At 43.1% G+C, this 13,815-nt stretch overlaps 1 protein-coding gene across 1 annotated transcript in view; it reads left to right on the top strand.

Moving 5' to 3' along the window:
• LOC126482231 (polyglutamylase complex subunit TTLL1-like) overlaps positions 1 to 13,422 on the top strand; it is an 87,813-nt gene extending 74,391 nt beyond the window's left edge. Inside the window, exons 7-8 of the mRNA XM_050106210.1 lie at positions 2,494 to 2,603; positions 13,305 to 13,422. Coding sequence (XP_049962167.1) covers positions 2,494 to 2,603; positions 13,305 to 13,422 — 228 coding nt within the window. The remainder of the gene's footprint in view (positions 1 to 2,493; positions 2,604 to 13,304) is intronic.
• The last annotated feature ends 393 nt before the right edge of the window (positions 13,423 to 13,815 follow it).

Below are 13,815 nucleotides of genomic sequence, written 5' to 3'. Positions count from 1 at the left end.
AAAGGACACGTTCTACTCCCGCACTGACTCCACCCAGTACGTACACCAAGTGCACAATGGATTTCTTCCCCTCATAGGCAGTCATATTCCTAGTAACTTCCATCACGCAGACTTTAAATGAATTGAAACAGCAGATAAATGTAATAGATAATGTCTTCAAAAGAGGGCGGAAAATTACATAAACGAAAGTGAAACCAGGGTAATGATGGACTGTAGTCGAATGAAACCAGGGAATGCTGAACGAATTAGATTAGGAAATGAAATACTAACATTGTTCGACTAGTTTTGCTGTCTAGGGACGAAAATAACTCATTGTGCTAGAAATAGAGAAGATGTACGCTACAGATGTAGTAGCATGAAAATACACTAGCAACAGAAAGACAGAAAAAAAGGACGAAGCACCACAAAGGAATTATCCGAATCGAACGGAAATCGGAAGATATGATTTACATCTACAGGCAAACAAATAATTTCAGTTTCCGTAAATGAGGATGATTCATTCACGAGGAAGAGCTTCACAAACTGAGCAAATCAAAATGGCGTTGATCCACCTCTGGTCATTGTACTAGCAGTCACTCGGCTTGGTATTGGTTGACAGAATTGTTGGACGTCCACCTGAGGGATATGGCGCTAAATTCTGTCTAATTGGGGCTTTAGATCGTCAAAATCCCGATGTGGTAAGTAGGCCCTGTTCACTAGTATGGGTATTTTGACGTTGCCCTCTAAATATATATACTCTTTACTGTCGTTTCGTGTTAACAATGTCAGCTTATTCCCAGAAAATAGCAACTTTCACTCAGTAAATACTCGACAGAAATCCAATCGGCATTTGGATTGCACTTCTTTAACTCTTGTGCAGAAAGATGTTCATTCAGTATACTGCTGCATCCATTTTCAATAAGCTACCACAATAATTCAAAATCTTAGCAGTAAGCCATGCTGTTTCAAATCGAAACGGAAGAGTTTCCTCATGGGTCATTCCTTCTATTCTGTTGAGGAGTTCCTTGAAAAATTAAGCTGATTCTTATATTATATTTTTGATTGCTTCTTCATAAACTTATGGCTTGACTTTTTGCGAGTCCATAAACGTTTTATTTCATCTGTTATTACTTTTACGTTGTAGTTTCATGCACTGACACGTTCCATGACCTTGGAGATTTGCTCCTCAATTTGGTCCTACGGAACTAGACGTGTGAATTAAATAAATAAAAAATACTACTCCAGACCTTCTCAAATAGGCACAGATCCATCGAACTTGCTGGCGAAGATAAGGTTAGGAAAGTGAGAAGACAAGCAGCTGAAACTCTCGCCGTGTGCTAGTGGACATTATTTTGCTAACATTTAAGCCCAGGATGGTTTGCCATGAAGGCCAACAAAACGGGGCTCCTATTCAAATGTCAAGGGTTTCACCGATTACTCCAACTGGCTTCTTCAAGCCCAGCTACACGTCCTCTCTCAAATGCTGACATCTGCGTACATCGTTCATAAGCGTGTCCGTCAAGCATAGTTGCTGTCCAATTGAGTACATGGAATGATATTCGCAAGACCTTACGCGCTGGTATCGACATGTATTCTGTTTGCTATCCATGCCAGGTACCTAGTGAATTGCAATGCAACGTCATAGATTCATTCATCGGTCGCCAAAGTTAACAGTTTTGCATTTTCTTTCGCTATCTGTATGAATATCAATTTGTGACCAGTTTGCATAACTCTTTCGCTGTGCGTCACTTTTTTCTTTCTTTTTTGTCTTAGGAAGTGTTTTGTAAAAAAGAGGAATTTGTTAACCTCCAATACAAAATAAAATGTTAGGATATCTTTATGAAGGCAATTTCCTAGTTTGTAGCATTATACGAGAGTGAAAAGAGGAGGCTCTGAGCACTATGGGACTTAACTTCTCAGGTCATCAGTCCCCTAGGACTCAGAACTACTTAAACCTAACTAACCTAAGGACATGACACACATTCGTGCCCGAGGCAGGATTCGAACCTGCGACCTTAGCGGTCGCGCGGTTCCAGACTGTAGCGCCTAGAACCTCTCGGCCACCCTGACCTGCAAATGAGGAGGGTAAACTGTTCAGATGAGAAGGAGATAAAAGATTTTGAAATGCGCTATTATAGAAGAACTCTGAAGACTCAACGAGTAGTTCGGGTAACTGTTGAAAAGGCAACCAGTCAACTAGGAAAGTGAAGAAATTTAGAGCACAACTGACAGAGACAACGAGTCGTTTGACCGGATGCGTCATGAGACATAGAGAAATCGTTAATTTGGTAGCGAAGAAAACTGTGGAGGGGAGAGGGAGGCTAGCACTTGACTATTGTTAGCAGATTCCAGTGGATGTAGTTCCTGGTACGTATGCAGAGTTGAACAGGCTTACACTGAACGGAGTAGGGTGCAAAGCTGCATCAAACCAGTCTTATGACTGAAGACAATGTGCAGTCTGCCTTGCCTTACATATACAGTAGTCGTAAGTTTGTTGTGTTTCTTCTGTTACAGATTAACGCTTCGCCTTCTATGACATCAACAACTATTAAAGACCGCATCCTTAAAACGAAGTTGATAGACAACATTTTAAACGTCGTTTTGCCACCTGACGGCTTCCCGAGGTGAGTAAGTGACTTCAACAGTCAAAAATTAACTGCGTGTTTTACTTTCTGACAGTTACTAACACTGTTGTACTCTCTGAGACTGCAGAATAGTGTACAAGTTGCGTTTATGTGTGTGTGTGCGTGCGTGTATGTGTGTCTACTGCTGACAAAGGCCTTAATCGCCAAGAGGTTTAATTGTGTGAATCTTTTTATTGTGCTTTTCGCGAGTCAGCATCTCCGCTATATCGTGAGTAACCACTTTCCTTCTCTGGTGTTGTTACATTCCACCCTGGATTTTCCATTGTTGGACTGTTGTACTCTTTTTCGACTGATTTCCACGAGTTACGAGCCAGTACAGACAGATTCGGAGAAAGGAGGAGCGTAAAGCCGACCCATTCGTTTTCGGCTTTACCACTTACAGCGTTAACCCTGTATTCTGCGTAGGTCATCTGGTTAAATCGTCAGAGTTTGCAACTTCTCTCTTGCTACTTACCTCTCCAGTCATCCTCTTTTGAGAATCTCAAGACCCGACATTTTTTGTTTACGATTTTGTAAGTCATTGCAACAGTGCCTTTGTGATAATTTTCTGCCAATCTCTTCCACTGTCTCAGTACTTTCACTGTCCTTACCGCATTACAGTGTCCAACTATTACCACAAAAAAACCTACTTTCCACAAAATACCACTCCTTTCACCCGTAATAATCTGTCATGCCCATCTTGTCACTTGACTCTCCTCTGTTCAACTGACCGTACATAATAATTCGCTTCTCCTTTCCACATGTCACCGTCCTTTCGTTACCACGAAGAAAAACAACTTCTCTGCAGAATACCGCTTACCTCTGCACTATTAAACTGAGATGTTACTTCTGTCCACATTTACACATCAGCATACGCTTCTCAGTTGTCACTTCTGCCGTAAAGTTTAAAAAAATTAACTTTCACTTATGGCAACAAAGCACTTTCCGTACCGTCGACATAACATAAACTATATAAAACATGAAATAAATAAATCCATATAACATTCACTTCAGATCTGTACGTAAATACAATTGAAGACCAATAGACGCATCACGAAGCAATTATTCGAATGGAACGTAAATCGGTACATGTGATGTAAATGCACAGGTAAACAAATGGACGCAGCATGTCATTCTCAACGGAGAGAAGTCTTCCGAAGTAAGAGTGATTTGAGGTGTGCCGCAGGGGAGTGTCATAGGACCGTTGCTATTCACAATATACATAAATGACCTTGTGGATAGCATCGGAAGTTCACTGAGGCTTTTTGCGGATGATGCTGTAGTATATCGAGAGGTTGTAACAATGGAAAATTGTACTGATATGTAGGAGGATCTGCAACGAACTGACGCAGGAAATGGCAATTGAATCTCAGTGTAGACAAGTGTAATGTGCTTCGAATACATAGAAAGAAAGATCCTTTATCATTCAGCTACAATATAGCAGGTAAGCAACTGGAAGCAGTTAACTCCATAAATTATCTGGGGGTAGGCATTAGGAGTGATTTAAAATGGAATGACTATACAAAATTAATCGTCGCTAAAGCAGATGCCAGACTGAGATTCATTGGTAGAATCCTAAGGAAATGCAGTCCGAAACAAAGGAAGCAGGTTACAGTACACTTGTACGCCCACTGCTTGAATACTGCTCACCGGTGTGGGATCCGTACCGGATAGGGTTGATAGGACAGATAGAGAAGATCCAACGGAGAGCAGCGCGCTTCGTTACAGGATCATTTAGCAATCGCGAAAGCCTTACGCAGATGATAAACTCCAGTGGAAGACTCTGCAGGAGAGACGCTCAGTAGCTCGGTACAAGCTTTTGTTGAAGTTTCGAGAACACACCTTCACCGAGGAGTCAAGCAGTATACAGTATTGCACCCTCCTACGTGTATCTCTCGAAGAGACCATAAGGATAAAATCAGAGAGATTAGAGCCCACACAGAGGCATACCGACAGTCTTTCTTTCCGCGAACATAACGAGACTGGAATAGAAGGGAGAACCGATAGAGGTACTCAAGGTACCCTCCGCCACACACCGTCAGGTGTCTTGCATAGTATGGATGTAGAAGTAGATGATTACAAGTCCAGAAAGATTGCATGATTTTTGGAAGAGAAAGAGCTTCACAGATTGAGCAAGTCAGTCATGTGTAATCGACCTCTCGCTCTTACGCAAGGAGTTACTCTACTTGGCACTGATTGATAGCTTCGTTGGATGTCGTCCTGAGAGATATCGTGCCAAATTCTGTCCAATTGGCCTGTTAGATCTTCAAAATCCCGAGGTGGTTGGAGGGAGCTAGAATGCTCCAAACGTTCTCAACTGGGGGACAGATCCGGCGAACTTACTGGACAAGGTATGATTTGGCAGGCACGAAGATAGCCAGTGGGAGCTCTCGCCGTGTGCGGTCGGGCGCCATCTTGCCGGGATGTAAGCACAGGATGGCTTGTCATGAAGTGCAACGAAACGGGGCATGGAATACCCTCGACGTATCGCTGTGCTGTAAGGGTGCAGTGGATGACAATCAAAGGATTTCTGCTACGAAAAGAGATGGCATCCCAAACCATCACTCTTGGTTGTCAGGCCGTAAGATGGGCGACAGCCAGGGATGTAGCCCACTGCTGTGAGGGGCTCAATGCAAGGCGAGACTCATCAGCAAAGACAGTTCTACTCCAGCCAATGAGATTCCAGGCCGAAGACATGATTGGAGACACCTCAGACGGAGGTGGGATACCAAGATGACTGTTGCCTGCCATACCACCCGACAACCCCGACTGATGTTCTGGGAAGCCATTTCGTTTCGTAGCAGGATCCCGTTGGTCATGTGTAGCACTCTTAACAGCACAGTGACACGTCAACAACATTCTACGTCCCGTTTTGTTGGCCTTTCATGCCAACCCATCCTGGGCTTACATTTTAGTTAGATAATGCCGGCCCACAAACGGCAAGAGTTTATATTGCCTCTCTTCGTGCTTATCAAACCCTACCTTGGCGAGAAAGGTCGCCCGGATACCTCCCTAGTTGAAAAAGTTTGGAGCATTATGGGCGGGGCTCTACAACCAGGTCGGAATTTTGACGACCTAACGCGCCATTTGGCCAGAATTCCACAAGATATTCCCAGCAAGCGCATCAAACAGCTCTGTCAGTCAGTGCCAAGCCGACTAACTGCTTGCATAAGGACCTGGAGCGGACCAAAGCGAAACTGACTCGGTCCATTGTGAAACTCTTTGTCCTGAATACATCGTCCAATTGTTCTGCAACTGTATTCATTTGTTTGTCGTATATGTTCATCACATCTACTGAGTTCCACTCCATTCCGTTAATTCCTTCGTGGTCCGTCGTTTTTCTGCCCTACAGTGTATATTGAAAGTTATACAGATACCGATTGATTAAATGAACATCAGATACTTTCTCCGTCACTCAAAATAAGATGAAATAAAATATGAGGAGGAACTGAATTGTAACGCAAAAAAAAAGGAAATTTAAGAGACAACTCTACTAAAAGAAGTGATCCCCTGACGGGACACATCCTGATGCATCAAGTAACAGGGAAGTGTTCGACGTAAAAATTATAGAAACAGACATGGGGATGAAAACGATAACGGGGTCAAAATGGTTGGAGGTGGTAGTAGATATTTGAAGATGAAGAGCCTTGTACAGATTAGATAAACGTGCACAGCTCCATACACCCAGTCTTTGAACTGAATACCAGAACGACAATAATAACAATAACAATTTTGCGGTGTCATGTGCTGTTGTCGATTAAATAATAACGAGAATGTAACATCGTTGGCAATTTGCTTTAACCGTGTGAATTGGCCACATTTTGCAAAATTATAAATAAATTTCGTACCCTACCGAAATAAACTTAATCAGACGGACTCCATTTTTTTAATAAACGTTAATACATCCAACCCCCTCCCCGCGGCACATTTTGTAGTGACTACAGACCGAAGTTAATCCGCAGAGCGTCAAACTTCACGCTGCCGCATCTGTTCACTGCATTTATCAATGATTATTCTTATAACACTGTTGTTTTGTTAAATTATTGCAAATTAATTCCACAAAACATAATCTGTGCCTAGATGCGTTTTTCCAGCCCAGTATAGCTGCTGGCGTTTAAGCCTTTTAATAAAAGATTTAAAGTTCCCATCAGGTATCTCTGTCCAGCATTGCTGATCATCGCAGAATCTGCACTTCGTTCAATAGAACATGACAAAGAGCTACTGCTTACTGTGACGCAGTGCACTGTTTAGTGTGTCCGAAGGTGCATAACAATGTGTAACAATGATATTAGCACGATATATACTGATGAGCTGAAACTTTATGACCACCTTCGGAACTCAATACAACAGGGATTCTGCGTGCCATTGTTACGACAAGCCCATCGTAGATTTTTGGGGAGTAAGTGGCACCAGATGTTTACGCGTAGTTTATGCAATTCCCAGATGCTTCCGTCGGATTAAAATGAGGCTAATTCACTTTCAAAGACACGAACATGAGTTTACTGCCATTCGCCTCAAACAACTGACGCACGAATCGGGCCTTTGATGAGAACAGTCATCCAGCTTCTAATCTCCCCCCTCTTTCCTAATTCCAGTTATTGTCCACAATAAGCAAAGTCTTTTATGAAGAATTTGTGAAGAGCAAAGATTACAATAAAACTTTCCAGTTTACTTAGCTTTTCGTGTAGGGTTAGCTCCACTTCTTCTTGTCTAGGAGTCTTATTCTTCAAGCTGAAATTCTCACTCTCACATTTTAGGTCCTCATTGTCGAATTGATCTAAATAAATTTGAAAATTGTTGTTGCACAAGTTTTGTTGTTACGTTGCTGTATTTTGTCAGATTTTAGTATATCATACAGTCTTTTGAATTTTCTCATTAAGAGAGTCGAAATTACATTGTTCACCCAAAATACAAAGGCATGCTTACTAGTATCTCACTCAGTATTAAAAGGTGTACAATTTTTCTTGAGAAATGAATTTCTATTAGTTTCGATCATTATTTCATGAATGACTCCAGAAATAAACATAGTAAACAGCACTAGATTGCGTAATTAACAATAGAAATTTTAAATGTGCCAAATAATTCGTAATTTCAAATGTTTGTCAAACAAAGAAATTAAAATGTACATTCAGAGCTAATACTTATCGATTGTAACATCGAAAAGGAAGTAACTCCTTTTTCATAAATTGTAGCTTGAAATATAGCGTATTGTGTATTAAAGTATATGAAAGTTTTCAGCAAAGCAGCTGACATAAGACTGACCTGTCTAAAATTTGAATAATAACGCTGGTACCTACAACTACTGTTGAGGAAAATTAATGCCTTAGGATGATGTCGCGTTACAGTTAGAATGATGCCATCGCTGCCGGGGATGACACCGAACATGAAGGAATTCCGGTGGTCGGTAACGAAGTTCACATTGTCCTCAGCTATCGTGGTGCTTTGGATTACTACCACGGGGTTACTACCCCTCAAAGCATAATGGTGCCCACACTGGGTGCGGTCTGTTGCGCGCTGCGCGTCTCGAACAGCCGTTCGCTGGATGACGGCGTATCCAGAAACCACTGTCGACCGAGTGTAACAAGAAACGCGACTCTTCCGACACGTTTTCATTGACGTTACTTCATTTTTCGGTCATTATTCTTCTGACTTGTTTGAGGCCTTTTTCTCTCCTGTGCCATCCTTTTTATTTCAGAATATCAGCCCACGATCTCAATTATATGCTGGATGTATTTAAACCTTCCTCTACAACTTTTATCCTCTGCAGCTCTCTAATACCTAGGAAGTCTTAACGGATGTCCCGTCATCCTGTCCCTTCTTCTTGTCACTGTTTTCCATATATTCCTTTCCTCGTGGATTCTGCGGAGAATCTCCTCATTCCTTACCCTTATCAGTCCACCTAATTTTCAGCACTGGTCTGTAGCACCACATCTCAAATGTTCCGATTCACTTGCGCTATGATTTTCGCACAGCCCGTGTTTCACTGTCACGCAACGCTGTGCGCCAAACATACATTCTCAGAAATTTATTCCTCAAATTAAGAACTATGTTTGACACTAGTAGATATCTCTTGGCCAGGAACGCTCTTTTTGCAAGGGCTGGTCCGCATTTTATGTCCTCCTTCCTCCGTCCCTCGCGGGTTGTTTTTGCTACCTGTGGTATCGGCATCTATCTGATCGACCGCTCCTTCAAACACGCGTGCGGCCAGTTACGCCGTCGCTCTTCCTACAGCCGCCACCGTGGCAGGAAAGCACCGCCACGAACGGTTAGGCCGCTGCTGGTAAGATAGAAGCATCCCCTCTCCGGAGCTCCATTCATGGACTGAGTTTATTTGGTGTGTTAACCTACTGAATAATACTTGCAGACTTTCAAAGTGGTCAGGACTTAACATCATATGAATAGACACTGTATTGATGAGAGACAGATTTATAAATCTTTTATATCTGTAGATGTTTCAGCATTCAATGTTACTGAAAGTAACTATTGCTGAAAATGCAGCAACGAAGTTATGTATTGTTTTTACTATTTGACATTATGTGTAGAATAGACTGACTTAAGTCAGAGAAATAGTGTCGGCAGCAATTGAGAGATTTAAACCACATAAATTTTGGAACATATATTTTGTTCGAACATTATGAATTACCTCGAACAAAACGCTCTATTGACACACAGTCAACATGGGCTTAGAAAACATCGTTTCTGTGAAACACAACTAGCTCTTTATTCACGTGAAGTGTTGAGTGCTATTGACGGGGATTTCAGATCGATTCCGTTAGTCTGGATTTCCGGAAGGCTTTTGACACGGTTCCACACAAGCGGCTCCTAGTTAAATTGCGTGCTTATTGAATATCGTCTCAGTTATGTGACTGGATTCGTCATTTCCTGTCAGAGAGGTCACAGTTCGTAGTAACTGATGGAAAGTCGTAGAGTAAAACAGAAGTGATTTCTGGCGTTCCCCAAGGTAGTGTTATAGGCCCTTTGCTGTTCCTTATCTATACAAAGGATTTGGGAGACAATCTGAGCAGCCGTCGTCGGTTGTTTGCAAATGATGCTAGGTTTATTGACTAATAAAGTCACCAGAAGATCAAAACAAACTGCAAAACGATTTAGAAAAGATACCTGAATGGTGCGAAAACTGACAGTTCACCCTAAATAACGAAAAGTGTGAGGTCATCCACGTCAGTGCTAAAAGGAACTCGTTAAACCTCGGTTACATGATAAATCAGTCTAATCCAAACGCCGTTAATTCAACTGAATACCTAGGTATTACAATTACGAACAACTCAAATTGGAAGCAACACACAGAAAATGTTGTGGGGAAGGCTAACTAAAGACTGCGTTTTATTGGCAGGACACTTAGAAAATGTAACAGACCTACTAAGGAGACTGCCTACACTACGCCTGTCCGTCCGCTTTTAGAATACTGCTGCGCGGTGTGGGATCCTTACCAGATAGGACTGGCGGAGTACATCGAAACGTTCAAAGAAAGGCAGCACGTTTTGTATTATCGCGAAATGTGGGAGAGAGTGTCACAGAAATGATACAGGACTTGGGCTGGACATCATTCAAAGAAAGGCGTTTTTCGTTGCGACGGAATCTTCTAACGAAATTGCAATCACCAACTTCCTCCTCCGAATGCAAAAATATTTAGTTGACCCCGATCTATATAGGGTGGACCGATCACCACGATGAAGTAGCGGAAACCACAGCTCGTAGGGAAAGATACAGGTGTTCATTTTTTCCGCGAGCTGTACGAGATAGAAAGATATAATAGAGATATAATAGAGAATTGTGAAGGTGGTTCTATGAATCCTCTGCCAGACACTTAAATGTGATTTGTAGAGCATCTAAGTAGATATAGACGTGGATTCAAATCCTCTGTTCATAAACATCTTCTCACTCCTGTATCCACTAAAGAAGCACACAGCGCTTGAGTAGGACACAACACTACATATCTATCAGAATCCTTCACTTCGCCTATTTCGTTAACCCCAATTCTGATGTAAACTTTCTTGTTGTAGTCATTTCTGCTGCTTCTAATTAATTTCTGTTTTTCTTTTATTTACTCTCAATCCATAATCTCTACTCATTAGATTTTTATCCCTTTCAACATATCCTGTAACTGTTCTTCACTTTCATTGAAGATAGCAATGTCATCAACGAATCTAACGACTGATATCCTTTCCCCGTGAATTTTAATCTAACTTTTTATCGTTGCTTTTATTTCCGTCATTGTTTCTTCGATGTGCAGATTGAACAGTAGAGGCGAAAGACTACATCGCCGTCTTACAACCTTTCTAATCCGAGCACTTCGTTCTTCGTCTTGTAGTCTTATTTTTCCGTCTCTGTTCTTGCTCGCGTTGTACGAGGGTTGGAACTTTAATACTGGCAACTATTTATTTACAGCTCGTACAAAATAGATACGTGTTTCAAAGTTTTGCTGACCTTCAAAGTAGTCAACTAGCATTGTGTATTACCCGTTTTCAGCGATGTGGAAGTCGTAGCATACTCTTAGCAGTGCCAGTTGTGTTGACAGTTCGAGAGCCGCGGTCTACTGCCTGACGAATTTGTAGCAGTTCTGAAGCGAATGCCGTGAAGTGTTTCCTTGGTTCAGAAATGCAGTTGAGCTCATGAGGGCTTGAGTCAGGGCAGTGCAGCAGGTGGTATTGTACTTAGCAGTCCCATCAGTCAAACAAATCAGTAACAGAATGAGATTTTCACTCTGCAGCGGAGTGTGCGCTGGTATGAAACTTCCTGGCAGATTAAAACTGTGTGCCCGACCGAGACTCGAACTCGGGACGAGATACTGGCAGAAGTAAAGCTGTGAGTACCGGACGTGAGTCGTGCTTCGGTAGCTCAGATGGTAGAGCACTTGCGCGCGAAAGGCAACGGTCCCGAGTTCGAGTCTCGGTCGGGCACACAGTTTTAATCTGCCAGGAAGTTTCAAATCAGAAACAGCTTGCACTGTACGTGCTTGAGCATTGTCCTGCAAAATGATGGTCAGGTACTGCAGAAAGTGCTATCACTTCGGTCTCTATGCTGGTCGTAGGCTGTGTTCGAAAAATGAACAGTCAACACAAACTGCTAAGAGTGTCATACGACTTCCACATCACTGGCAACGGGCTATACACAATGCTGGTGACTACTTTGAAGGTCAGTAAAACTTTGAAACACGTATCTATTTTGTACGAACTGTAAATAAAGTTGCCACTGTTAAAGTTTCAACCATCATTGCCGGCCGTGGTGGCCGAGGGGTTCTAGGAGCTACAGTCTGGAACCGCACGACCGCTACGGTCGCAGGTTCAAATCCTGCCTCTGACATGGATGTGTGTGATGTCCTTAGGTTAGTTAGGTTTAAGTAGTTCTAAGTTCTACGGGACTGATGACCTCAGAAGTTAAGTCCCATAGTACTCAGAGCCATTTGTACCATTTGAACCAACCATAATTTATTAGCTACCTTTCCCTATAGCTTACCCACATTTCTCTCGGAATTTCGAGCACCTTGCCTCATTTGACACTATCGAATGCTGTTTCCAGGTCGACAGAGGCTGTCCATTGGGACAAGGTCCAATCTCGGTGTTGCGTGCGCAGCCCGATGTCGTTGGGTCAACTTGGGAACAGACTGGGGTGTCTGCTGTAGAGACCCATTACCAACGATGTCCGCTGAACGGTGGGCTCCGAAATTATTATGCTTGCACAATCACTGTACTTTGTCGTCAGTTCTGTCACATGCCGCGGCCTATCCTACTTTTCACAGTAGGGAAGCCTCCGGCATCCCCCTCCTGTGGCGAGGCGTGTGGCGTCCAACACATTCCCAGATACTCGTGGCTTCACTCTCCTGCAACGACTTTCCATAGATGCTCACGACAGTAAGAGGTAAACAGTCAACCAGTTTCTTCATTTGCGAGATTCTCGCTCCCAGGCGCCGTGCATTAACAATCTGCCCTTTATCAAAGTCGCTAATGTCAATGGATGTGCCCATTTTGTACTAGTTTCGTCACTGGAAACAGGTCAAGGTTTGCACTTGGAATGCTACTGAATTCTTGGCTTCTATCGGTGGCCACGAAGATTAGGATCTGCTGAACAGCTATACAACCTATCGTCCTATTTGAGAATAGAGATCTGGACTAAGACGCAGAAGATAGAAAGGAAACGCCTGACATCTCAGAATGCTGTTATGAGACATAGTATTTGGTCAGTGAAGGATGGAGAACGAGGAGAAAAAGGGAAAATGGCGTATTCCAACAGATATACAAGTCTCTCGACATTGTGGCCGTGATCGAAGAGAGGAGACTGACGTAGGACAGGCACGTTCTGCAGCGAGGTCAGATTACCTGGCGGGTGTTGGAAGAAGACATCAGAGGCAACAGTCCGAGAGGAAGACCACGGCTGAGGTGGATTGATGGGATCGGAGAGGTTATGTGCAAGATGGAACTAACTGGAGAGGAAGATAGGGGAGGTCGAAAACCGGCTGCAATTTGTGTGGCCATCCTCGTAGTAAATTGTTACTAGAATGATTACCTCTGCGCCATATATATATTGTCCTTACTACGTCACTTTCGGTGGGTGGTGGTCATAATGCTTTGGCTCACCAGGTAAGACACGTACGCCATGGAATTTGTAGGGTGTGCTATTGAAAAGTGTGCCCACGTAACGATGTATTTTGCTGAGAGAGCTGTGTCGTGTTGTGTCGCGGTGCAGCGCCCGCTGGAACAAGGTGCCGAGCGCCAAGGCCCTGGGGGAGTTCGAGCTGCTGCTGGACGAGGAGCTGGCGGCGGTGCACGAGCGCGCCTACTGCTCTCCCAGGGCGGGCCGCTGACCAGCGGCGACGCCCCCGCCACCGCTGCCAACCACCCACTGCCTCGCACTGCGACCACACGTCGGGTGCAACGCATCCGGCGTCTGCCTGTCCCCGTTTGATGAGAATCTGAAAATCAAGAGTCAAATGCAGTATTGGAATCGTTTTGTGTTGTTAAATACTAACAATGACACTGTTTTCGTACCGCCATTCTAAAAGTCAAGTCCTTAAAACACAAACATTTCATACACGCTGCATGTAGTTAGCAAAATTATCATGTTACAGTAAAGTATTTTGTGCTCTTCTCTTTTTAGAAACTGTTTCCATTACATTTGTAAATTTGAAAGCCTCCAGTATTGTTAAGAAATTATTCCAAATGATCAATTGAAATACACTACTGGCCATTAAAAATTG

Source organism: Schistocerca serialis, chromosome 5, assembly GCF_023864345.2.
Source record: "Schistocerca serialis cubense isolate TAMUIC-IGC-003099 chromosome 5, iqSchSeri2.2, whole genome shotgun sequence".
Taxonomy (NCBI): Eukaryota; Metazoa; Arthropoda; class Insecta; order Orthoptera; family Acrididae; genus Schistocerca; species Schistocerca serialis.
The sequence above is the reverse complement of the archived record's forward strand: the minus strand, read 5'-3'. Positions and strand labels throughout refer to the sequence as shown.